The sequence below is a fragment of the Panthera tigris genome, chromosome B2, assembly GCF_018350195.1.
Source record: "Panthera tigris isolate Pti1 chromosome B2, P.tigris_Pti1_mat1.1, whole genome shotgun sequence".
NCBI classification, from domain to species: Eukaryota; Metazoa; Chordata; class Mammalia; order Carnivora; family Felidae; genus Panthera; species Panthera tigris.
Window position 1 is genome coordinate 5395777 of NC_056664.1, and position 26320 is coordinate 5422096.

Consider the following 26320-nt stretch of genomic DNA (forward strand, 5'->3'; position numbering starts at 1 on the left):
GACGTGAGTGCTCTCCGCAGTCAGGCAGGGTGAAGAAGTCAACAAGAGGAAGTTCTAGGGAGGAAGGACACAGGAGACCGTCTTACCCATAGTTCTCAGCAGATACTGCGGGGGGGTCCTCTCTTCTTCCCCGCAGGGCAATGACCTCAGCTGACCTCAACCAGGACGGGCACGGCGACCTGGTGGTGGGCGCTCCGGGATACAGCCGCCCCGGCCACGTCCAGGTCGGTCGCGTGTACCTCCTCTACGGCAACGACCTGGGCCTGCCCCCCATCGACCTGGATCTTGACAAGGAGGCCCACGTGATCCTGGAGGGCTTCGAGGTGAGGCGCCCATCTCCAGTTTTTCCTTTTGGTGTCCATAAGCCATTGCCTGTCTTTCTCGGCCGAGTCTCCAGAGTGAACAGCCAGTCCCAAGAACGACGATAGCAACACACAGCCGGCAGCCGATGCTTATTTTAAATGCTTGTTTTTAGTTTTGAGAGCGAGAGACAGCACGTGAGCAGGGAAGAGGCAGAGAGAGGGACAGAGTGCTAATGGAGGAGGGCAGAGAGAGAGGGGGACGCAGAATCGGAAGCAGGCTCCAGGCTCCGAGCTGTCAGCACAGAGCCCGACGTGGGGCTCGAATCCACAAAACATAAGATGACCTGAGCTGGAATCAGAGATGTTTAACCGACTGAGCCACCCAGGTGCCCCTCATTCCTTGGTTTTAAGTGGTTCATCAGCAGAAAAATCCCACACGGACTATATGGATGCACGGAGTCTGCATTGACCCCTCTTGGGAGCACCAGGAGCCTGGAAGGTTCCCCCGGGACGTGACCGGCATTCGTTCTCACAAGAGCTGTCTGCGGCCACGCTCCTCGGCACAGACGAGTGCGGGAGTTGGGGCAGGACTGCGTGCTCCGAACACCAAGCACCGGGGGAGGGAGCCCCGGACTTGGATCAGAAGCTGGTTCCTGTCCCGGGGAAACGGCAAGACCCCCTGCTGCCGAGTTAATGCCGTGGAGACCAAACAAGATGACGACGTTCCTGGACACATGTCCACAAATGACAAGCACGGGGTCAGGACCTGACCTGACGGGAGGGGCCCTGTATGTGAGCATTCGTCCGAAGTCGGCTGGCCGGTGTGCGACGTTACACAGTCCCGGAGGGACAGCATGTTTTGGAACCTTCTGACACCACACGAGAAAGCTCCGAAATCAGTCTGCCCACTGCTGTTTGCTCCTGACTTCTTCACAAAGCCACTCCCGTGTCAGCCTTTTGGGTAGGGTCTAACCTTTTGGGCTCCTGCAGATGGGGAGCGAGAGCGGCGGCTGCCGCCTGGGGACAATCAAGGGTCACGCACTTGGGACGTGGAGGGGGCAGCTCTGTGTTCTCGTCTCCCAGTGGCCTGCGAGGAGAAGGAAGATGGCCAGAGGAAGGCGGGACTAGGGAGGGGACTCCTTCGGTCCAGCCCGAGTCTGCAGTGAGCCTTTCTGTGTCCTTGTCTGTAGAGTGAAACGCACCCGTCGTGGCCCCTTCCTCGTGGCCCATGTGCTTTGTGCCCTGGAGCATTCCTTTCTAGTCTGTCGAGTTCCCGCCTCGCAGGAAGGGGCAGTCTTCAGAGGCACCATGCACGCGGGTGTAGCACCATGAGCCATACGTAATTGACGCGGGCTCTGGGCCGTGTGTATGTGGCAAACCACTGACTTGTGCAAGACTGGTCATTGTTCTAGAAGTTGTGTAAGAACGGGAGGACGAAGGGAGTTGCGTTTGGGTTGAGGCTGGTTCCAGAGGGTGGGAGATGAAAGGTCTAGGAAATCCACCTTGGAAGAAAACTGTCCCTGAACGGGCTGGGTTTTCTACCTGTAAACCGCGAGCGGGGGGATAATAAACGTGCCTGCCCTAGTCCGTGTAAGGTGCTTAGAACGGGGTCCTCAGCAGTGTTGTCCAGAACTTTCTGTAGCGACATCCTGTAGCTATGCCGTCCAGTCGTAGGGCCACTAAGTGCATCGGCTCTTGAGAACTTGCCAGGCAGCTGGTGCCTCTGGGGAGCTGAATTTTTAATGTGTTCAGTGTGAATTACTTTAAGAGCCACGTTTAGCTCGTGGCCCCTGCTCTGGCCATCGTGTGGCTCTAGAACATCCTGAGTGCTCATCAGACATTAGCTGTCGTTGCTGGTGGGTGTGATGATCATTTTGGATGCTTCCCAGAGGGAGTTTGGCCCTGAACGTGGGGCAGAATGTACATTAGACCGGTTTCTAACTCTGCAACTTGTGAGGATGGACCCTCTTCTTCCTGGCACCCCCTCCTCCCCTTAAAGCAAGACAGGCTTGCCAAAAATATCCTTAGGGCAGAGCCGCCCAGCGGGGAGTCTGGGCCTCTCAGGAGTGTCACAGGTTGCTGCTTCCTTCCTGGGCCCTGGGGCTCCAGGGCAGGGGTCTGGGTCTCTGTATTCCCGGGGAGTCCTGTGTGCTTCTGAAGGTTGTGGCTCGGCCTGGGGGGAGTCACTTGTGTCTCTTCAGCCCTCAGGTCGGTTCGGCTCGGCCTTGGCCGTGTTGGACTTTAACAAGGACGGCGTGCCTGACCTGGCCGTGGGAGCCCCATCCGTGGGCTCCGAGCAGCTCACTTACAAAGTAAGGCTGATGCTGGGGGCGGGGGGGGGGGGGGGGGGGGAAGGCCAGGGCGGGGGGTCTGGCCGGACAGAGCCTCTGCAGGAAGCGGACAGCCAAGTGTGTCGGCCGCAGTGTGTGCAGGGAGATGATCTTGGGTCCCCCAGTTGGGGTCCTTGATGTGACCACGGGTTACCAGGTGCCACCTAGTCCCTGCCTCGCTGGCCTTAGTGTGGCCTCAATTCCACCAGAAATTACTCCCCCGACCCCCTCAGATGCTGGATGCTGTAGGGGGACGGAGATTCCAGCCGATCCGGAGGCCCTGTCATCCCAGCAGAGTGGTGACCTCCCTGGATCTTCCCGCTCGTGCACAGACCCCACCCCGTCCCTGTTCCTTGCCCAGATCCGGTCCTGGAATGTGGGCTCTTGTCTGCGTGTACCCCGTGCATGGCAGGCCCAGCTTCTGTGCCATGTGTGAGCACAAAGGTCAAAGGCCCTTCATCACCAACCCACCCCACCGCCCGCCACGAGCTCACCCTCTGCCCTCCCCCCTCTACTCCTGGGCCCACAGGCCCCTGCACACCAGCACCCAGCTTCGGCAGCTCCCTCCCTGCTGGAAAGTCCTTTCTTCCCTTTTCCTTTAGAGGCCACATGAGACCCGTGCCAGAACTGTCCCCCAAACCCCAGTGTGGGTGACACTTCCCGGCCTCACATGGCACCCTCTGCCCCTCATGCCGTGGTGTTGTCATTGCCCGCTCGCTAGCTTTTTGGGAGGACAGAGTGTTGTTATTTATCATGGTTCCTCCAGTGCTTGGCCCAAAGTGGCACATAAATGCTTCTAGAACGAATGAGGATGGAGACCGGCAAGTGAGAGGACAGGAAATGGTCTGCATCACAGAGTGATGGCACGGCGTGTGCGTCTCGAGGCACACGCGAGTCGTGTCCAGAGGACTGATGGGCTGGGTCAGGGGAGGCCCCACGGAGGAGCCGGGAACCGAGCTGGCCTCGAACGGGGGAGGCGGGCGAATCGTCCTGCGAACGCACGGACAGGTGTGGGTGGCACGCACAGATGAGTGACAGTGACTGTGTCCGCGTCGGGGGCTCCACCAGTCTGATGGAGGTGACCTCAAAACCGTCTCAGCACAGCAGCAGATGCGTGGGCCGGGTTTCCGTCCCTGGGCTCCTGACAGTAGGGACTCGTGTGGCTTATGTTACCACCGTTCCTGCGTCTCCTGCTCTTCTTTGGGGCTCTGGGCTCAGCACCCAAGCCTCCCGACCGTCCTGGCCTTGCCTTGCCTTGCCTAGGGTGCTGTGTACGTCTACTTTGGCCCCACACGAGGAGGGATGTCTTCTCGCCCCAACGTCACCATCACCTGCCAGGTATGTCTGCGCCTTGGCCGAGGGCAGTGAACCAGACCTCGCCGCATCCCGCCGTCGGCCTCTGGGTGTCACGCAGTTTCCTGGTCTCCCCTACAGGACACCTACTGTAACCTGGGCTGGACGCTCTTGGCCGCGGATGTGAATGGCGACGGCGCGCCCGATCTGGTGATGGGCTCCCCCTTTGCACCGGGTGGAGGGAAACAGAAGGGCATGGTAGCTGCATTTCATTCCGGCCCCAAAGGGAGCGGCAAAGGTAACGCCGGTTGGGGGGGTTGGGGGGGGGGTGGGGGCGGAGGCCTCCCGGCTCTAGTCTGTGCTGGTGCACGTGGCCTCGTGTCCTTTCTTCCTCATCCCGTGATCGTTTCACTGAAATCTACCAGCGTTTAGTCTGGCAGGTGTTCCCGCAGGTGCTGTGGATAGAGTCACAGGATGTACAAAAAGGGATCCAGCTTCTAGGTCCAGATCCAAGGGGGCCGGTGGGTTGTTGGCAGAGTCCCTCTGTGGAAGCGTGGGAAGCCCGAAGGCATCCCAGGGATGCCCGCCCCGCCCACCCCCCCCCCCCCCCCAACCCCGTCCGTATTGCATCCTGTGCGCCACAGAAGTGAGCTCTGGAGCTTTCCTTCTCGTGTGAAGCGGGGGATCCATTTCTGACGGTGGGGGCCCTGCGAACAGCTTGGGGGGTATCTGAGAGCTCCGGCAAAAACTCGGCGCCCCGCCCCCTCCCGTGTGGGGTAAACGGTGCTGGTGGTCTCGCGTAGAAAAGCTGGACGTGGAGGCGGCCGACTGGATGGTGAGGGGCGAGGAGGACTTCTCCTGGCTAGGCTACTCCCTGCACGGGCTCAGCGTGGACGACAGGACGTTGCTGTTGGTCGGGAGCCCGACCTGGAAGAACAGCACCAGGCAAGCGCCCAGGGTGGGGCCGGGGACCGGTGGGCACCCGAGGCCGCCGTGGGAGCCCGCGGAAGGGTGGGGCTCAGACACAGGGGCCGAGGCCTTACCCTGCGAGGAAAAGCGAAGAAGGCTCTGGGGCGAGGTTGCAAATCCTCCTCCTTAGAAGTTGAAGAACGAGGTAGAGAGGCGCATCCGTTTGCCAGGCTGCCGCGACAGCGTGCCCCAGACTGGGTAGCGTAAGGCACAGGAAGTCCTTTTCTCACCGTTCCGGAGACCGGAAACCCAAGGTCAAGGTATTGGCAGGGTTGAGGGCTCTCCTTGGCTTGCAGAGGGCCGCCTCTCCATCCTCATACGGCCTCTACTCCGTGCGCCTCCCTGGTCTTTCTGTTCTTACAAGGACACCAGTCAGATTGCATTAGGGCCCCGCCCTCATGACCTCATTGTAACATAACTACCGCCTTAAAGACCCTGTCTCCAAATATACATAATCTGAGGTGCTGGGGTTAGGACTCCAACATGCAAATTTTGGGGGAGCACCGTTCAGCCGTGACCGTAGGCCTCCCTATACCTGCTGTCAGCTGGGAGGCCGAGTGGTGAGCCCCGGACCTGGAGAGTCTTAATACCGGGATTCGCTCTGGAAGCTACCCCTGTTCCCATGCCAAGGATCCCGGGGAGGGGGGGGGGGCAGGGTGGGGAAGAGGAGGCTTCTCTTTGCTCGGTCCTGGACCTGAACACCCGGTCAGTTCTCAATCCCGGGCCCCAGCAGCTGACCCCCGCCTGCTTCATTCCAGTCTGGGCCATTTGTACCGCACTCAGGATGAGAAACAGAGCCTCGGACGGGTGTATGGCTATTTCCCGCCAAATTGCCGAAGCCGGTTCACCATTTCTGGAGACAAGGTATGGCCGCCGCTCCCTCCCCAGGACAGGGGGCGCCACGGAGGGTTCTCTGAGTTGTACCATACTGACTCCTTGCATTTCACAGGCGATGGGGAAGCTGGGTACTTCCTTGTCAAGTGGTCACGTGATGGTGAATGGGACCCGGAAACAGGTGCTGCTGGTGGGAGCCCCGACGCACGGTAGGTCATTCGCCAGGAAACCTGGCTGCTTGTTTCTCACGTGGCTCCTTGACTGTGCCCTACTGGGGGAGAGTTGTGAAATCTGGAGCCAGACAGACCTGATTTTGAGGATTTCCTTTTCTCATTAATCACAAGCTGCACAAGCCCGGGGGGAAGTTACTTAACCTCCCTGAATGTTAGCATCATCATTTGCAATATACAAATTATAACGTCCCTCTCAAAGATTTGTTGAAAATCCCCCATGAAAGTGAGCTAGTGTGTTTTTAAAGCTCCTGTCCCACTGTGCTTGGATGAGAGGGGCGTTCAGAAGATTCTGTAAATCCATTCACCAGGACTAGGCCTGCTCTGAGGACATTTGTTCATAAACCATTATTTTATTTGCTTTATGGGGGAAGAGTTTTTAAAAAGCCGACAAAAACGTACTCACTTCAAGAGTATCAAAGTGAATCACGTTTATTGTAGAAATTTGTGAAAATACAAAGATGTATATAGAAATCACCCTTATCCAGATACTTAACAACTGAAGCTCATACTACGTGTTGTGTGTATAATATATATGCATTTTCACACCTGATTTTTTACTCTATATCTTGTGCGTGTTCTCATGTTACTAAGATTCTTAAATGTGGTTTTCGATACCTATCACATTTTTTTTTTCCACGTGCACATGCCAACATTTACTAACATCATCCCTATTCTGGAAATTTAGGATGTTTCCAATTTTTCACTGTTGTGAACAGGGTCTTATTGAATATCCATGTACAGAAAACCTTGCCTTTCTGAATAGTTTTAAAATCGGTTCCTGGAGGTGGAGTTTCTGGACTAGAGGGTCTAATAGTAAGGCTCTTAGCTGCATCCTGTCAAATTATTTTTCGGGAAGATTTTTGTTGCATACGATATAATAAGCAGAGCGGATTGGGCAAAAGAATGGTGAGATCTTTCATTGCATGATTCAGGACACAGCACTGTCACACCAGGAACTTGCTGACTTAGCTTTGGAAAAGTTGTTCTTCCCCACTCCCCACCCCTTTTTACACAGTCAAGGTAGTGATTTCCAAACTCCTGCAACACACATTAGTGATTTTACTTGCCTCACATCTCTTTCTACTGGAATGCTGTGATTAGAGCTTTCTAAACTTTGTTTTAACGTTCCTACGGTCTTAGTAATTTCCTATTTCAAAATACTGTATAAGTTATAAAAAGGTTAATTTATATATCTTATTACATGTGTATTATATACAATTTGACCTTTTTTGAGACCATTATACATTCACATGCAGTTGTAAGAAATAACATGGGGAGATCCACGTGACATTTTATCCAGTTTTTGCCAAGATAATACTTGTAAACCACAACAGTGTCACAACCAGGTTATTGACACGATGTAATCCACCAGTTGAATCTTGTTCAGATTTTCCTATTTTTTAAAGGTTTTATTATTTATTTTGCAAGAAAGCGCATGTGAGTGGGGGAGGGGCAGAGAGAGAGAGAGAGAGAGAGAGAGAGAGAATCCTAAGCAGGCTCTGCACGGCCAGCACAGAGCCCGACGCGGAGCTCGAACCCATGAACCGTGAGCTCATGACCTGACCTGAAATCAAGAGTTGGTTGCTTAACCGACTGAGCCATCCAGGCACCCCAGATTTACCTATTTTTTACGTGTATTTTGCCTGTATTTCACCCACATTATTTGTGAATCCTGGTACGAGATGAATATGTGGAGCCCTTTGTTACAAATTATTCAGAATTTTAGGCGGGTGACTGGAAAGCATCAAGCCAAGCCTGGGGCCCCGTGTGGTTGCCTGTGTGGCACATGCTGTATCTATGTCCTAAGAACTTGGCTCCTTTTGGTTGCCGTACAGCTTCTCAAACCTGGAATCAGATTAGACGTGACCACCCTCATTTTTAATCCACACAGATTTTCTCGTGGTACCTGAACTTTATAACCCCTAAAATCCCAGTTGGCAAAGATATGATGTCACTCAAAGGATCGTAGGGAACTAGTGTGAAAACCATGAACTGCCTCCAACAGGTAGTTCATGTGGACGGCAGACAGTGTCACTGTGTTCCCTTCCAAGGGTCAGCATATCTGCATCTCCCGGGGGCTCACGGGAGAGCTTCGGTGTAGATGGGAATCACGGCTCTGTGGTACAGGGTCACCTAACTTGGAACAACTGGATGTACTCACCAGATGCTGGTGGTCTGGAGCTTGACCCTGTCGGGCCTGTCCCCTTCACCCTGAGCTCTGTCTCTGGGTCGGCAGAATCTTTGGTTCAGAACGTGGCCACAACGAACGGCTTAAATATTCAGCGGGGACTTTAGGGTGTTGATGACCTATGAAGCGTTTTCAGTATTGAAAGGGGTTGAGAGGAGGTGGGCACTCGCACAGTGCTGCTGAGATGTGAACTGATATAGCCCTTCTAGAAAGGTTTGGTTAAATGGCAAAAGCCTTAAAGATACTCATTCCTTTGGATGCTGTATGGATAGTCTCTAAGAATCTGCCCTCAGAAAGTTATTTCAGAGCTGCAGGGAAAGATCTTTCTCACAGTGTTAATTATAATAGCAAAAAATTAGAAATGGCTTAAGTGGGTATAAAATTTTATAATCCATAACAATCTCCATTTTGTTTAACACGTCTATGGGTGTCAGTCTCCAGAAAGAAACAGATGCATTGTACAACTTCACTATACTTTTTTGGGGGTGTTTTCCACACCTTTTGTAATGAATGATATGTAAAAAATCCTGGCATTCCCAAGTTTGACACTTCTGGTTTTTACTATTTCACGGTAGTCCGGAAAGTCAGCCACGTGAAGTAACATGATTCATAGTTTGAGTCGCAAGTGTTGAGCCACATCGCAAAGCGGTGTCCCCATTCCTGTGGCTCGTGCAGGGGTCCAGCTGCAGGGACACACCCGTGTGTTACGACAGCTGTGTGTTCTGCTGTCACAGTAAGTGAACTTAGTCTTGAGAAGTGACTAAAACACTTGTGTGCTTAAAAAAACTTTCACCCCCGATCCTGATCTATCCCTTTTAAAAAACCCAAGGTCTGCTGGATGACTTTTGTTATTCAAATAACAGATAGAGAAATACTGAAACATAACCTTGGGTTTGTTTTTTTCCCCTCTTGCTTAAAATGTGTATTGTAAGCCACTGTTTAATTTGCATCAACCTGAAGATGAAGTATTTTAAAATTTATTTTATTGAAAAATATGTTTCAGGTGTATATAACGTACACATTATGACACGATCCTTGGAAGTTCTAGTTACCATCTGTCAGAAATGAGGTATTTGGAATGGCCAAAAATTTAAAGTATCTGAACCCTTTATAGACTTTTTTAGAGCAGTTTTAGGTTTACAACAAAATCGAGTGGAAAGTACAGAGATTTCCCGTAACCCCCTCCTACCCCCCCCCCCCAAATGAACTGTGGGCCCTGCTGTCTTCTGCACCAGACTGTGCATCTGTTATACCTGATGGACCTACACGGACCCACCATTAGAACCCAGGTTATGGTTTACATTAAAATTCACTTTTTGTGCTGAATATTCCATGGGTTTGGACAAACGTAGGACCTGTATCCATTATAGTTTCACTGCCCTAGGAATCCTCTGTGCTCACCTCTTCATCCATCTTCCCTCCTAGCCCTGGCGAACCAGCGATCTTTCTACCTCTCCATGGCTTTGCCTTCTCTACAACGGCATACAGTTGGGATCCTAGTACGCAAACTTTTCGGATTGGCTTCTTTATGCATTATGCATATTCTGCATTAAGGTTCTCTCTCCCATGTCTTCATGGCTTGCTGATTTTTGAGTCCTTTTCAAATTCTGAGAATTGAAAGCAACACTGTGCTGAAATTGTGACTATGATAAAAAGTAAGAGTTTTGGAAGTGCTAATCACTGCTTCCCCTCCCCCAACCTTCTGCACTTGGAGCCATTTGAGAAGTGGACTCATGAATCATTCCTATCAAAATATGTGTCTTCTAAAAACTGGGTTGGAGAATGTGGTCTGGATGGGCAGCCACATTCAGGCTTTTCTGATCTCGGCCCACAAAGTGACCATGGGGTGACTTCTCCGAGAGAGAGTTTGGGTCTGCAGGCCATCACATCTGGCCTGCAGTACGAGCGGCAGAGGTGTGTACTCAGGAGTGCATCTAGAAGGCAGACCTGGCTGTGGTCTGTGTGCATCCCACGGGAAGCAAAACCAGCATGATATGCCCACCCTGCAGGCAGGCAGAGCCAGAGGGAGAAGCCACATTTGTTCCCCGCCCCTGCAGGCAGGCACTTCATCCTCCTCCCTGTGGCCAGAGCTCCCAGCATTACTGTGTTCTGTGACCCCAGGGAGCTCGAGTCCCTTCAGGAAGCAGAAGGGCGTAAGAATGTCTTCTCATTTTGACGTTTCTTCATACTTTGGGCTTTCACCCTGAATATTAGCGGTTGTAGTTTATGGAAACACTGTCCTCTTGAGAATATTGTTCTGGGTCAGGTTGTACCTTTATGTTCAAGAGCCCAGATTGCTGAGCCTTTCAAAGTGCTGGCTGTTTCCTTTTTGTCCTCGCTGTTATTCCCACCGCTACTCTTGGCTCTTCTTTGAGCTTTCAGTTGGTTCTAGTTGACAGCTGGCTATGAACAGGGCATGAGGGAAGGCTGTCCAAGAAAATACAGTACGACCTTGGTTTGCAAGCATAATTCATTCCGGAAACACACTTGTAATCCAAAGCACTCGTACATCAAAGCGAATTTCAAGAACCAGTGGCTCAGCTGTGGTCATGTGGCATTCAGGGTCATGTATGACTCATTGTAAGACATCGCTCATTGATCAGGTTAAAACTTATTAGCAACGTTTGCTAGTCTTTCAGAACACTCGCAGAACAAGTTACTTGCAATCCAAGGTTTTACTGTAGTCAGTTCTACACACAATACTAAGACAATGACACAAGATTGTACCTGTTCATGGACGCGTTGCCTGGGTCATCGTAAGCCTCCCGGGACCAGCAACCCCAACCGACAGATGCCATTGTTGTTTTTGAGAAGGTACTTATTTCTGAAATCGAGGTTGTGTTCCAGATCTATATAGGCGAAATTCTAGCTTTGTTTAAAAACTGTTCAATATTCACCCATTTAAAAACCATCCATCCCATACTTGCACTGAACCAAGCAACGTGTTTCTAAGCACATTGTGTGACTAAGTCACGGTCCCATTGCTTACGGAACTGACAGCCAGGTGCAGGAGAGGCCCGGTGAACAGAAGCGAGGCTCCCCTGCAAGGGGCACGGGAAGCAGCAGGCACAGCGTGTTGTGGCCGCACACGGGAGGGAAGGGAAGGCTTTGCAGCAGAGGCGAGAGCAGGGCCGCATTCCAGAAGCGCAGGAGTCGGCCGGCAAAGGGGTGTGGGGGAAGGATGCAGGTTCCAGGCAGACAGCACATCATGTTCAGAGGCCCAGACTTAAGAAATAGAAGGGGCTGTGGTTTAAATCTGTGATGGGTGACGTGCGGGTGAGAAGGGGGACGTGGCCCCCAAACACTAGAGCTGTAAGTAGCCGATTCTCTAAGGCCTCCTGAGCCCGCGGAAGGCCTCGTGAAGAATTTAGACTGTGTATCTCACAGGAAGTTTGTGATGTAAAAAAAAGATGGTTGTGTGGAGAATGTATTGCAGGGGTCAGACCTGTCTGATGGGACATCACTGAGCCTACCCAGTGTTTGGTCTCCTCATGGCCACCATTGGTCAGTGCTAACCTCTCCCCCGCCCCCCTGCAGTCCCGTGGGATTCTGAGCAGTTGTGTCACTCAAGGTACAGAAGACTGAAGCGAGAATAGGACTCCATTCAGCGCTTTACATTTTCTCTTCATTCCTGTGATGGCAGCAGACACCATGCCCTGGTTTGTTTCAGATGAGAAGTCTAAGATGGCGTTCCTGACCATGACCTTGCATCAGGGTGGAACCAGTCGGATGTATGAACTGACGCTGGACACGCAGCCGCCTCTGCTCGGCACCTTCAGCGGAGACCGCCGCTTCTCCCGATTCGGTGGCATTCTGCACTTGAGTGACCTGGATGGTGACGGCTTAGGTAGGAGAGGAACAGGGCCTCTGGCCAAGAACTGGCTCCCCAGTCATCAGACTGGCCCCCGAACTGGGTCATCTAGGCTCTGCCCTTATCATCGACAGCTCAGTGACCCAAGGCCTTTAGGTAGATTTTAGAGCTCGGTAAGACCAGAGCCAAGAGAAAGTTCCACTTCTTGAAGGTGGTAACATGAGAGCCATGCACGTCAGTTGTTGTCCAGGAATGATCGACTGGGGACCAGAGCCTTGACTGTGCTGGGATGAAACCGGGTAGACGATTTAGGGGATGTGCTCACGGGACTTGCGGGAGGTTGGGTTAGGACCCAGTTCAGATTTCTGTCGTCTGCAGATGAAATCCTCGTGGCAGCCCCACTGCGGATAACAGACATCACGTCCGGGCTGCTGGGAGGGGAAGATGGCCGGGTGTACGTCTACAATGGCAAACAGACCACCTTTGGTGACATGACGGGCAGATGCAAGTCCTGGGCAGCTCCGTGTCCTGAGGAAAAGGTAACGTGGGCCCGTGTGGAATCCTAGGCTATGTTGGGAAAGGTGGCTACCTGCGGATGCCTTGTGACATCGTGTCCACTGCGCAACTCTGACGGTTTCTGGGCTGTCTGGCGGTCAGGGCACAATCACTTGCCTGTGTGGCATAGGCCCGAGCAGCCCTGCATTCTTCCACGTCTGCTTGCCGCTGTAGCTCAAGTCCAGTTGGACGTAGGGTCCTGCTCGTTCCAGTCCCAGCCTGCCTTGCTTGGTTAGGGCCCACAGCAGCCCCCTGGGATTCCATCAAAACACCCCCTTTTTCCTGTTCACTGCTTCCTGTTCATCCCTTTTCTCAGGTGGGTTTAAGTTGCCTGTGCCTAAAACACCATTTTTAAATTTAAACAACCTTATTTAATTGCAAAAGTACAGTTCACTGTAAAACTTTTAGAAAATACAAGTGGTACGAATCCTCTACCTAGATTTGCACTCTGCAGAGACGATGCCTTCTGTTAACCTTCTGAGGTGTGTCCTTCTGGTATGCTTTTCTGTCGGCTTAATGGTTCCCATTTATTGTGCACCTACTCTGTACTTGGCACTGCGTTAACACTTGATAGACCTGTCTCCCTCACCGCTACTTCTTCAAGCCACCTCCAAGCTACTGTGTGGGTACTGTGCCAGATGAAGACATTGAATGTCCGTGAGGAAGGTGCACCAGGTCACGGTGCTGGGAGAGGGCAGGCCAGGGCCCTGCACCAGGAGCTGATTCTTTAGGACACTCTTCACCATTACAGGGTGGGTGTGGATAGGGCTTATTAACAGCCGTGATCGTCTTGTACACAATTTTGTAACTTGACCTGGTCTTCCCTGCCAACGTAGTTGACATTTCTCCATGCCTTCTATCCTCATACAGTGGACTTCCTGGCTGCCTGTTTTATCTGTGGACACACCATAGTTTACGTAGACGTTATTTGAGGGGCTATTAGTCCCTCAGTCCATTTCATTTCACGGTTATAAATAAGGATATAAATATCCATCTATGAACATTTCTGTCCATCTGTCTTCTTGAGCTACACTCCTGTGAGTGGAATTTCTGGTGTCAAAGGGCATGCATGAGTTGAGGACTTCTCCAGAATGTAGATGTGAATGTGGGGCTTCAGGATGAGTGGTTAAAACCTGCATCGACAGTAACACAAGTCTCCCTTCTCTCCCCTTCCTTTCAGGCTCAGTATGTACTGATTTCTCCTGAAGTAAGTACCTCCTGAAGGAATGAAGAAAGAGAAACCACAGAAGTGCGCCCTTTCCCTTATTTTAAACTGATAAGATATTACAGTATGTTTTCAAAAGACCATTAACAGACACTGCTTTACAGGCAAGTTCAAGGTTTGGGAGCTCCGTGATTACCGTGAGGTCGAAAAACAAGGTGGGTATGAAGACTGTCCTTTGGAGGTTTATATCCTAAGGCTGGGGTGGGGGGTGGTCTTTCATCTAAAAGGTTGTATTTGAAAAAGAGGAACACAAAAAAGGAAATAACATCCCTACACAGTCTCCTCACTTTCCCATTCAGCCCTCAGGGCTGGGCTGGCAGATTACAGCCTGTGGGACTAGTTTTTGTACAGGCCATGAGCTAAAAATGATTATTACAGTTTAAGTGGCTGGGTGACACCTGAGACTTGTATGAAGCGTCCCTAGTTTTATCAGAACACATTCCTGCTCCCGTGTCTCTGTGGCAGCTACTGTAATGCAATGGTGGGCGATTAGCTGTCCCAGAGACCGAGGTCCCCCACAGACTGAAGTAATCATCATCTTGGCCCTTTCAGAGAGTTTGCAAACCCCGCCATGTCAGATAACCACTGTTAATATGCTGGCATGGTTTCGTCCAGATTCCGGGACAAACACGTAAACGTGTGCGTGCACGCGCTCTACCTGCACGGCCTCGTCACCTCCATGTGCTCTATAGCATCTGATGGCTCTTCTCAGACCAATACACATGGAGTTGTTGGGGTCTTTTCAATGGCTGCATCGTATTGGTTTTATTTGGTTCCCTTTCTCAGTTATTTCCATTTTTATAGAATCGTGCAGGCCTCAGGGTGCCTGGGTGGCTCAGTTAAGCATCTGACAATCTTGATTTGGGCTCAGGTCATGATCTCACAGCTGGGGAGATCAAACCCTGTGTCAGCCTCTGTGCTGACAGCATGGAGCCTGCTTGGAATTCTCTCTCCCTCTCTCTAACCATTACAAGAAACTAATTGTGCTGCTAATGATATTCTTAGCAGACTGCTAGACCAAAAGGTATGCACATTTTGGATTTTAATGGGTACAGCAGTTAAAGAGTTTTATCTTCAAGTATAAAGCTAAAGCACCTAACTCATTCATTCATTTAGGAGAGGATGTTCTACAGAACTGTGTGAGCTTTGAGAGAGAGAAACAAGATTTATACACGTGGGAAGTTGACAGGATTAAGGCTAAAGGATAGTCTGAAAGTCTGACCAGTACTAACGGTGGGATGGGAGGCCTTCATAGATCCTGGAGTGTGGCAGGGTGGGTGACCTCCAGCTTCTTGCCGTTTAGTGAAACTGCTCTCGGGTGGCCACCAGTTCAAATGGCTCTTGCTTTACCATCTATATAGTCAAGCCTGGTTAAGTAAAAGTTTAGGGTTATCCAGAAAAAGAGATGAAGTTTATGGGAGGATTCTCAGAATGCCTGGTGACAGAATGTGTCATAAGCTTGGCTTGCATTTAAAATGCATTTTCTGAAAGTTAGACGTTATCAAGAACCCATGTATTATGTAAGAATCACACATACCCAGCATCCCTTATGCCACCTGAGGAGTGGTACAGATCATCTAGAAGTAAGTTATGGTTGACTGCGTACAACGCTGCACGTTCTCCTTCGTAACGACCATTCCCCTGGGGTGAACACTGAATGCGCTGCACCCCCCCCCCCCTCACCTGCACAACACACACCTGGGATGGCAGCATGGGAGCAGCTTAGAGATGGACACGGACCACCTGAGGCCGGTCAGAGTGGTGGTTTACGGAGACTCAGGTTGGGAGTCTGAAGACTCGAGAGCGTGAAGCCAGAGTCAGGACGGGGCGCACAGGTGAGCCTTGGCCGCGCTGTGTCATACGACGCCCCGGAGAAGCACGCAAACCTGATGTCTGGTTCCTGCACGCAGGTGCTTACCGTCTAGGTGGAAATGTGCCCGGTAACACAGGCCCACGTATGCTGAGCAAGAGCCAAAGGCAGTCAGAAAGCGGGCGCCGGGGAAGGTGAGCTGCCAGGAACCAGGAGGAGGTTGACTAGCTGGACAGGAGGCAGGAAAGGAAGGTGTGAAATGGAGACTAAGCTCAACTACAGGCAACTACAGCTCAACTATGAAACTAAACTACAGGCAAATCAAGTAAATACTTCCATAAATAAGAAGGCGGCAAGATTTTCATTTTTCCTTTTCACACTAGGGTATAAAACAGCAAAGGGCAGTGTGGTAAGAGGGAATGTGGTTAAGGGGTCAGGAAATGTTAGCCCTTATTACTTCTGGATTCCATGTGTAGTTCTCAAAATCAAATCAGTAGAACTTTTCACAGGAGGTCTGGCCGTTTCGCGGTCGCTCCCTGCTCTGGCCGGCTGGACCCTGGCCAGCCTGGGTTTAGGATCAAGTCCAGGCTCCGAGCATGTAGACCTGCCCCCAGGGAAAACAGTTTAAACACTGGCTGCAGGCTTTGAAGACACTTCTGAAGGACGGTTCCGAAATGGTTTCAAGCAGCAGGGCCTGCCCCCAGAGAAGGGACGGAACTTCCTCAGCCCTGGTTTTCTGAACCTCCAGATCTGAGAATGCGGGATTTAAACAACATCTTATCACCAGAGCATAACGTGATGCCTGGATTATGGCAGAAACTAAAGGCATTATGAATCATCAAAATGTTTTGTGTCCTCTGCAGAACCAAGTTGTCGTTGCTGCTGGAAGGAGCTCTTTGGGAGCCCGACTCTCTGGGGCACTTCACGTCTACAGCCTTGGCCTAGACTAAAGGCTGTCCTCCTCTGCGTCCGTCTCTTGTGCCCAGTCATCTCCAGGGGGAGCGTTCCTGCTGGGGGCGGGGCTCCTGGGAGTGGAGATGTCCCCGTCTGGGACGACAATGCAGTAGATGGTGACAGGGGCTCTGGTGAGCCAGGTCCCGTCCTCTTCCAGAGTTTCAGTCCTTGCTTCCCTTGCATTTAAACTTATTCCTGACTTACTGCCTGTGCTCAGACCTTTGTACAACGTCTCTCCTCTTCACAGGACTAGCTACGTCCTTCTGATGCCTGGAAAGACCTCTCTGTGGTTCTCTATCACAATTTCTCCTAAAAATTTCCTTTTCAAAACAGTGACCCATTCCAATCAAAGTGAAATAGTGTAGTATATAGGAAAACAAATTAGAGAACTAGTATAGTGAAAAGGGGGTGAAGGATAACCTCACAACTGCAAAGGCACCTGCTGTGACTGATTTGGTCCCTTCTTGGGAGGATTATTTCATTTTCAGTGTTTCGTATAGTGAAGGATAAATACAAGACTAAAACCTCCTTACCTTTTAGTGCCCTCAAATCTAACTGTGGCGTCTAGTGACTTTCCACTTGTTCTAGGACCTCCCAAGAGGAGCTGCTGTCGCACTGAGTTGGTACAAACTATGTAGAGAGAAGAGATCTGGCCTGAGCCAGCGGCCACTGCAAGAGACCAGGCAGAGAAGCAGGCCTTGGTCTCTCTTGTTCCTGGGCTGGTTTTAGCAGATTTCATCCGCCAGTCCTGCAGTGCGGCATAGTTAAGGGAAAGGAATCTACCCCAGGGTTTTAGCTTCACTAAAAATGTGAGAAACCATTACTACTGATCCTGTAACAGGGAAGCACACTAGTGAAAGGTACTAAAAGTGCAGGGAGAAGTAATGACAAGAACCCAGCTTCTCTAGAGGCAGAGTAGAGACTGGTCCAAAGAAGGAGTCCAGCAGAAGAGTAAGAGTTGAATTAGAAATCTAGGGAAAGCTACTAGAGTTAATTGTGAGCACAGGTGAGTACATACAGGGAAACAGGACACAAAGTCACCTCTGGATGAGTCCTGTGACTGTCCCCTTTCCTAAAGAGAGGCAGGTCATCTGCATGGTTCCCTAGGGAACAGCAAAAAGCACAAATACCATTTGGTTTCATTTGGGTAACAATTATTGCTAGTTCTACTTATGTGAATTATTCTTTTTAGCTTAAGGGAAATAGCTCTCATTAACACAAATCTGAACTTAATTTAACTCAGTTACCTTTATTTCAAGATCTCAAAACACATGTACATACTTGTGGTCTGTTTTTCTATGTATATGTAACAACTTGCTTCAAGATCAGAATGGTTTTGTGCCTTTGTACTGCAGATTTAGAGCGATCTGAAGTGGGTCTTGGAATAAACTCAGATCTCTGAATGCCCCTGTCCAGGCACCATCCATTAGCCCACCTCCACAGGTACCACTTAAAGTGTGTTTAACATTGCAATTCCAAAAAATAAAGCTGTGTACAACTCTTAGAATGACTCCCCACGATCTTTTTATTTAGTGGTTATTCATCACAATCGGTTTATCAAGAATAAAGCGAGTGTTCAGATGTCATTTTAGGATGCTATTTTCTGCCTTCCAAAAATGGACAGTCTGAAGAATATTGTTCCTTGAACTTGTGAAACAGGCGATAAGACTGCTCGCTTACGTAACCAAGTATTTGGTATTATCGTTTTATTTACAGAAGTTTATGTGCTCAGTCCGTTTCAAAACTTAAAACCACTGAACTTTGTAATTTTCACTGTAGGCCATCTTATTACTTACTGTCCTCTAAGCAGAGCTGGCTGACATTTTGAAATCCTCCTTGATGTGAGCACCTTAGAGAACCTGATAAACCATCAGTGACTTCTCTGCAGACTAAGGAGGTAATTGCCATTTCCCTTTTATTGACGAGATGGGACTCATCCAAAAAATTGTCTTACCCAAGTCTGCAAACTAAGTCACACCAAAAGGAAAAAGGCCAAAATTCAATTGTGTCTGATCTCAGTCAAATCAAAGTCCTCTGGGCTTTCAATTCTTCCCCTGTCACAGTTAACGTTTATAGCCTACTTTACAGTGATAGCACAGGACCAGCAGCAGGTGCTCTGAGGTGGGCCAGAGAGTGTCCTGTGAAATCTAAGGATTATCAGAGAGACTTTGTCTTGAAAACCACCACACAGATTCAGGACACCAGAGAGCCACGTCTATCCATGTTTCAACACCCACACCACAGAGCGTACTCGGGGGCCACTCTGCCCTGGGCTCAGGCCACAGCTCCTGCCACCGCACCTGGGAGTGGGGAAAATTGACAACTTCATCCGTTTTCTTTCAAATTAGGAATAAAAATGCTGTTCCAGGAGCTATCACCAAACCACTTGGTAAACGGACTCCTAAACTTCCCCATATGACAGCCTATTGTAGTATCAGGTGACCCCAACATCACTGGCATGTTTGTTCTTTGGAGTACAAGAGCTGCTCTGGAATCTTCCATGTGACTTTTGAAGGGAAGGAAAGCTATCATGTTCTGCAAAACTAACCTCCAGAAAATATAAAAATGGTAGTTAAGATGGTAAGTCGGATAGCCGTTTTGAGACTTACAAATAGCCACAGTTCTGAATCCCAACCTGACTGTAGACAAAATTCTGAAGTTTATCCACCTTTTGGTTTTAGGAAGCCCATCTGTGGCTATGTGCACTTTTTTTCGGAGGTGGTCGCGGTGACCCCTCTGTCTAAAGTCCGGGAACGACCAAGTAACAGAAGGGAAATAGTTTCTTTTGACACTATTTCTAAAGGCTTTGTTATAGCCAAGCAAAGAAAAATAGTTCCAGGGTTCAAGAAAGTGAAATCTTGATTAAATGGAATCCATGTAAGCTGATGTTCAATCGTTTCATTTTTATTTGCCTTATATAAAAAGGAGGCAAATACAAGAAAAGACTGATTTAAAGCACAAACTTTCCAAGTGTGTTTTGAGGTTAATATAGATTTTCCTACCTTTCCAGTCACCTGAGAGTCAGCACAGGGAATCTTGTTCTTGGGAACTTCCTAAGAGCTGCTACCTGGTCTCATCACACGGGTTCATCAAGTTTTCAGGCTTTGCTTGGCGTGAGACTGTACTTTTTTTGATATGTATAAATCAGTCTCTCCATGCCTCACATCATGTCTCTGAAAACAGCCTTTTCACTTTGTGGAAGATAGAATTTTGGCCTTTTACAAAGCAAGTACTTTGCAATTAAGTTCTAGTACTGTGAGTACCCTAATATTTTATCAGACATTATAATTTAAGTATCAGTGATTTTTTTCAAGTCTCTGATTCTATAAAAGAAAATAAAGTATCAGAAGTCTCTCGTGACTATAAACAAATAATCCAGTCTCTACCGCGTTGTCAGGACACTCCTGCTTGATCCGGGTCCATCTGGCCGGAAGCTGTGTTTCATTTCCATGCTTCTGTCTGCCTGAAGGGTTTTTTTGGGTAAAGAGGCCATCTAAATAAAGAAGGGAAATTAATCATTTTAGTTGGTGTCTGTCTGAAAAGAAAAGCCCCTAGTAAAATGAGAACTACCTACCACATGAGGGAAGGACCGTAAGACTTGTGTCAGTATCTTACGTGTTTACTCCTGGTGTGAACAAGGAGTAGAAGGGGGAGAAAAAGGGTAAACTTATCTTGATGAGAACACTACATTTTCTACATTTCAATTGGGGTTATGACAAAGCCTGCGGCAGAATTGCTAACATCTGTCTAAATACATAATGCTCATCACAGCGCTGCACACAGAAGAAGTATTTCTAACTTGTTTACTGTGCCAGGCACTGTGCTAACAAGTACTTTACGTATATTATTTAACTCTCCCACTAGTACTTTAACTGGCAGATGGGGAAAGTGAGGGAGGCTTAGAGAAATTAAGTGATGTGTTCAGGGTTGCAGAGCCTGTGACCACGTAAGCCCAGGCTGAGTGTCTCGGGAGCCCAGATGTGACCCCTGTGCTGCACTGCTGCGCGCCAGACTCTCCACACCGCACACCACATACCACAGGAGGCAAAGGAGCTTCGAGCTGTCGTCCGAGGAATGACAGCAGACGCCTCCAGATGAGGCCACTTCCCATAAACATAATTCCTGTAATCAGCCAAAACACCCTATGGTCCTAAAAGAGAACACAGTTCATTTTAATCACAAAAGGCTGGGTTCCTTAGCAGTAGAATTTCCCACACTACTCTTGCCCCAGAGCTTAAAAGAAGCCTCTTGTCTGTCCAGCTCCTTCCTGCAGGAAGGACCTAAGAACAAGCCTTGACTGCACCCAGAGACCCAAGAATCAGAAATAAATTAGAAGGAAAACATGATTTAAAAGGGCTTAAATATTTTAAAATCGGGGCGCCTGGATGGCTCAGTTGGTTAAGCTTCTGACTTTGGCTCAGGTCTCACGGTCTGGGAGTTCCAGCCCCGCGTCGGGCTCTGTGCTGACAGCTCAGAGCCTGGAGCCTGCTTCGGATTCTGTGTCTCCCTCTCTCTCTGTCCTTCCCCCATTTGTGCTCTGATTCTGTCTCTCAAAAATAAATAAACGTAAAAAAAATTATTTTAATCATCTATAAGCCAAACATAACTCGTACTTTGTTTTCTTCCAGTCTTTGTTTACATACATACAAACCTGATTAGTGACACACAGAGAGTATACACACATTTTTTGCATATGGCTACAGTTCCCAAACTGTGAGCCGCGGTGTCCTGAGCATCACAACACCCCCAGAATATTTTAAGTTTTTAAGAGGAACACAGCGACATCTGCAACCACCGGTAAGTGGTTTGACTTAACTACTCTGAGAACCACCGGTAAGTTGTTTGACTTAACTACTTCATATAAAAATTGTCAGGTAACATCTCAAAAGCTACAACATAATCAAAAAACTTTTGGTCTAGTGATACTATGGAAAGACCCTAAGCATCACGGACCAAGGAAGTTTGGGAAGCTCCGACTTATACAATAAGTATTTCCCCTGTGATTTTCAGAATCGTTGTATTTTTGCAGTGTAATGCATCCATGTACAGAACCAGACTTGATGTTTACTATCCCACAGGGAAGGGATTCCATCTCTAGCTCTGTCAGTTGGTGATCAACCACAGCCTCATCAGCTCCAGTGACCGGAGAGCTCACCTGTCCCCCAGGTAATTCCGTCACACAAATGATAAACTATCACTGTTAGAAATTCATACCATGCATGAAGGAGAAACCCACCTCCCTGGATGGAACAGGAACTCAGAGTTAGATATAAGCTATCAGGGAGACAAATGCTAAATGAGTTAACTTTTGCTAATGTTCACACGTTTTCTAGTCATCAAAAAAAAAAAAAAAAGGCCCTAGTTTATTAAGTAAAAGTTATGTTTAATTTTTTTTTTAATGTTTATTTACTTGTGTGTGAGAGAGAGAGAGACAGACAGAGTGCAAGCAGAGGAGGGACAGACAGAGAGGGAGACACAGAAGCCTAAATAGGCTCCAGGTTCTGAGCTGTCACAGCACAGGGCCCGATGCAGGGCTTGAACTCGTGAACTGAAAGATCATGACCTGAGCTGAAGTCAGACAGTTAACTCACTGAGCCACCCAGGTGTCCCAAGTAAAAGTTATGTTTAAATGAGACTTAGTGTACACGGATCACTACTATCTTTGCTGCAGACTGATTCAGTAATCCGCGTATGAATCAAACATCTGGGAATGCCAAAATGTGATACACTCGAGAGGTAAGCCAAGTTCCAACCAAGCTTGAAATTCCACGTGCTACTAAAATACAGAGAAACTGCATTTGGAAGATGGTGCAGTAGGAGGACCCTACGCTCACCTCATCCCAGGACACAACTGGACACAACTAGACTCACGTTAGTGTTATTAACCCAGAAAACGACCTGAAGACGGGCAGAACAGACTCCGCAAATAAATGTGGAGAAGAAGCTACAGCCAAGAGGGCAGGGAGTATGGAGACAGGGTGGGGAGCTAAATGACAGTGGGGCTGTGCACAGAGGGAGGAACCTGCAGGCACAGAAGAGGGGAGAGAAACAGACCGTCACACGGGGGGCCTGCATGGGAAGACAAATCCACATAACACTGGCTTTGTAAACCAGAGAGGCTAAATTTTGTGAATTCTTATAATCAGCAAAACTTAAAACCTGGAATTTAAAAAAATCAGCAGACTTGGGTGCCTGGGTGGCTCGGTTGAGCGTGTCTCAATTTTGACTCAGGTCACGATCTCACAGTTTGTGGGGTCGAGCCCTGTGTCAGGCTCTGTGCTGACAGTGTGGAGCCTGCTTGGGATTTTCTCTCTCTCTCTCTCTCTCTCTCTCTCTCTCACTCTCACTCTTTCTCTCTCTCTCTCTGCCCCTCCCCCATTTGTTCTTACTGTCTCTCAAAATAAGTAAATAAAATTAAAAAAATATATAACTAAAATCAATCAATCAATCAATCAATCAATCAGCAGGCTCAACTTTGAGAGAGCCGAGAGGTCAAGAGGAAACTGAGTCCCTGCCTTTAAAGAGCCAACACAAGAAACAGCCCAGGGGAGATACAGCATAGAAGCAGCAGTGTGAGAGTGTGTCCTGGAGGAGTCTCCCAAAGGTGTCTGTCCCTCCGGGACACGCAAAACAAAGGAGCTGGCAGGTGCCATTTCCCTCCGCACCCACAGCCAGCACTGTGGTCTCCTCCCCCAGGAGACCCAACAAACCTTGAGAACACGGACACTCCTAGACCCTGGGCACTTTGTGCATCCACACACTCCAGGGCAGGGGCCCATCAGAAGCAGAGCCCCCAAGCCTGGCTGTGTGCAAGCAGCCCCAATGGGGGCCAGCACCGCTCCAGAGTACCTCCTGCCCGGGGACAGGGGAAGGTCAGAATGTGGCCCCAGCAGTGGGCTGGGGGCAGAAAGCTGATCTGACTGCAGGCCCTGTCCGCCAATGAAAGCTTCTCAGGGGACAATGCTGGAAAGCAGCCTGCAGTTCGGTGCTACTGCATCTCTGACAAATGGCTGGTGTGACTCAACTCAAGCCCAAGGTGGCACCAGACTGGCCCACTAACACCACAGAGACCAAACACTGCCCAGAGTAGGCCAAGAGCCACTGCAGACAGCGGGACTGAAGGTAAACGTGGCCCAGACACAACAGTCAGGTGCACTCCAAACACACAGGAGACACCTCTGAAACGCCAGGTTTTGGTGAACAGGGGACGGTGTCCCGCAGGCACACAGGACCTGTTCTTTACAAGGCCACTGCCTTCAAAAGCAGGAGACATAGCTGACTTTCCTAATACATAGAAACAGACAGGGAGACAAAATGAGGCAGAAGGATATGTCCCAAATAAAAGAACAGGACAAAATCACAGCAAGAGACCTAAGCGAAATGGAGATAAGCAACATGCCTGATAGAAAATATAGGGCAATGATCATATAGTTACTGGACTTAAGAGTGGAGGACATTAGTAAGACGCTTAACAAGGACTTAAAAAGAACCAATCAGAGATGAAGAACACAATAAATGAAATTAAAAATACACTAGATAGAATAAATGGAGGAAGCAGAAGAACATATCCATTGAGGACAAAGTAATGGAAAGTGATCGAGCTTATTAGCAGGTGAGAGAAAAACAAGTTATAAAGGAGAATAGACTTAGGGAACCCAGTGACACATCAAGTGTAATAACATTCGCAATGCAAGGATCCCAGAAGGAAAAGAGAAAAGGGAGAGCAAATTTATGTGAAGAAATAACTGCTGAAAACGTCAAGAATCTGGGAAAGGAAACAAACCCAGATCCAGGAGTCACAGAGACAGTCCAACAAAATCAACCCAGCAGGTCCACACCAAGACATATGGTAATTAAAATGGCAAAAAGTGGTGATAAAGAGAGGATATTAAAAGCAGCAAAAGAAGAACATCAAATACAAAGGAAACCCCATAAGGCTATCAGCTAATTTTTCAGCAGAAACTACAGGGAAGAAGGGAGTGGCAGGATATATTCAAAGTGATGAAAGGAAAACAATCTGCAGCCAAAATTACTCTATCCAGCAAGGCTATCATTCAGAACAGGAGAGATAAAGAGTTTCTCAGACAAACAAGTATAAGGAATTTATCACCACTAACCCAGCCTTATAAATGTTAAAGGGGACTCTTGGCAAAGACTGTGAGAGTATGAAAAGTAGGAAACACAAAAGCAGTAGAAATAAGTATATCTGTAAAAAATCAATCAAGGGACTCACAAAATAGAAGGATGTAAAGTATGACACCACATACCTAAAATGTGGGAGAGGAGTAAAGGATGGTTCAAACTAAAGTGAACACCAGCTTAACACAGACCGCTATATGCAGAAGATGTTATTTACAAACCTAATGGTAACCACAAATCAAAAGCCAGTAATAGATATGCAAAAAATAAAGAGAAAGGAATCCAAGTATATCACTATAGAAAGCCAACTAATCGTGAGAGAAGAGAGCAAGGGAACAAAGGAACACAGAAGAACTACAAAAGCAACCATAAAACAAGTAACAAAATGGCAAAAGGTACATATCTATCAATAATTACTTTGAATGTAAATGGACTAAATGCTCCAAAAGACATAGGGTGACAGAATGGATAAAAAAACAAGACCCATCTATATACTGCTTATAAGACACTCGTTTCAGACTTAAAGACACTAACAGACTGAAGGTGAAGGGATGGAGAAACGTTTATCATGCACATGAATGTGAAAAGAAAGCTGGGGTAGCAATGCTTAGATGGAAAAAATAGTTTTAAAACAAATACTGCAACAAGAGACAAAGAAGGATGCTACAATAATCATAAAGCAAACAATCCAACAAGATATAAGAATTGTAAACATTAACGTACCCAACATGAAAGCACCCAAATACATTAAACAGTTAATAACAAACATAAAGGAAGTAATCAATACAGTAATAATAGTAGGGGACTTTTAACACCCCACTTACATCAATGAACAGATCATCCAGAGTATCACTAGGGAAACGGTGACACATCGGACTAAATGGATTTAACAGATATATTCAGAACATTCCATCCTAAAACAGCAGAATACACATTTTTCTCTGGTTCACATGGAACGTTCTGCAGAACAGACCACATATCAGGCCACAAAACAAGTCTCAAAAGTCAAAAAGACTGAAGGCATACCACATATCTTTTCTGACCACAATGCTATGGAATTAGAAATCAACCATAAGAAAACAATCTGGAAAGACCAAAAACACATGGAAGTTAAATACCATGATACTAAACAATGAATAAATCAACCAAGAAATCAAAGAGGAAATAAAAAAAAAAAAAAAGCTACAGAGACACAAATGAAAATGAAAAACCAATGGCCCAAAATCTTCAAGATACAACAAAAGTGGTGCCAAGAGGGAAGTTTATAGCAATACAGGCCTACTTCAAGAAGAAAAATCTCAAACAATGTAACCTTACATCTAAAGGAACTAGAAAAAACAAAACCCAAAGCTAGTAGAAGGAAAGAAAAGAGCAGAAATGAAATAGAAACTAAAAAAAAAAAAAACAACAGATCAATGAAACCAGGAGCTGGTTGTTTGAAAAGATCAACAGAATTGATAAACCTTTGGCCAGACTCTTTGAAAAAGAAGAGAGAGAGGACTCAAATCAGAAATGAGGGCGCCTGGATGGCTCAGTGGGTTGTGTCCGACTTTGGCTCATGTTGTGATCTCAGTTTGTGAGTTCAGGCCCCATGTCAGGCTCTGCACTGACAGCTCGGAGCCTGGAACCTGCATCAGATTCTGTGTCTCCCTCTCTCTCTGTCCCTTCCCTGCTTGT

At 48.2% G+C, this 26320-nt stretch overlaps 2 protein-coding genes across 3 annotated transcripts in view; one reads left to right on the top strand and one right to left on the bottom strand.

The window, feature by feature from the left end:
* The window catches only part of GPLD1 (glycosylphosphatidylinositol specific phospholipase D1), a 67815-nt gene extending 50168 nt beyond the window's left edge, over window positions 1-17647 (top strand). For both annotated transcript variants that reach the window (XM_007074417.3, XM_042985604.1), the window contains 12 exons: window positions 137-323; window positions 2504-2614; window positions 3896-3970; window positions 4067-4223; window positions 4729-4870; window positions 5653-5758; window positions 5844-5937; window positions 11820-11996; window positions 12339-12499; window positions 13696-13722; window positions 13845-13895; window positions 16414-17647. In XM_007074417.3, coding sequence (XP_007074479.2) covers window positions 137-323; window positions 2504-2614; window positions 3896-3970; window positions 4067-4223; window positions 4729-4870; window positions 5653-5758; window positions 5844-5937; window positions 11820-11996; window positions 12339-12499; window positions 13696-13722; window positions 13845-13895; window positions 16414-16500 — 1375 coding nt within the window. In that variant the 3' untranslated portion in view covers window positions 16501-17647. The remainder of the gene's footprint in view (window positions 1-136; window positions 324-2503; window positions 2615-3895; window positions 3971-4066; window positions 4224-4728; window positions 4871-5652; window positions 5759-5843; window positions 5938-11819; window positions 11997-12338; window positions 12500-13695; window positions 13723-13844; window positions 13896-16413) is intronic.
* Window positions 17648-19387: 1740 nt separating this feature from the next.
* Window positions 19388-26320, bottom strand: part of MRS2 (magnesium transporter MRS2) — a 32638-nt gene continuing 25705 nt past the window's right edge. The window contains exons 10-11 of the mRNA XM_042985605.1: window positions 20541-20654; window positions 19388-19997 (exon numbers count right to left, since the gene is read on the bottom strand). Of these exons, the coding sequence (XP_042841539.1) occupies window positions 19887-19997; window positions 20541-20654 (225 nt within the window). The 3' untranslated portion in view covers window positions 19388-19886. The remainder of the gene's footprint in view (window positions 19998-20540; window positions 20655-26320) is intronic.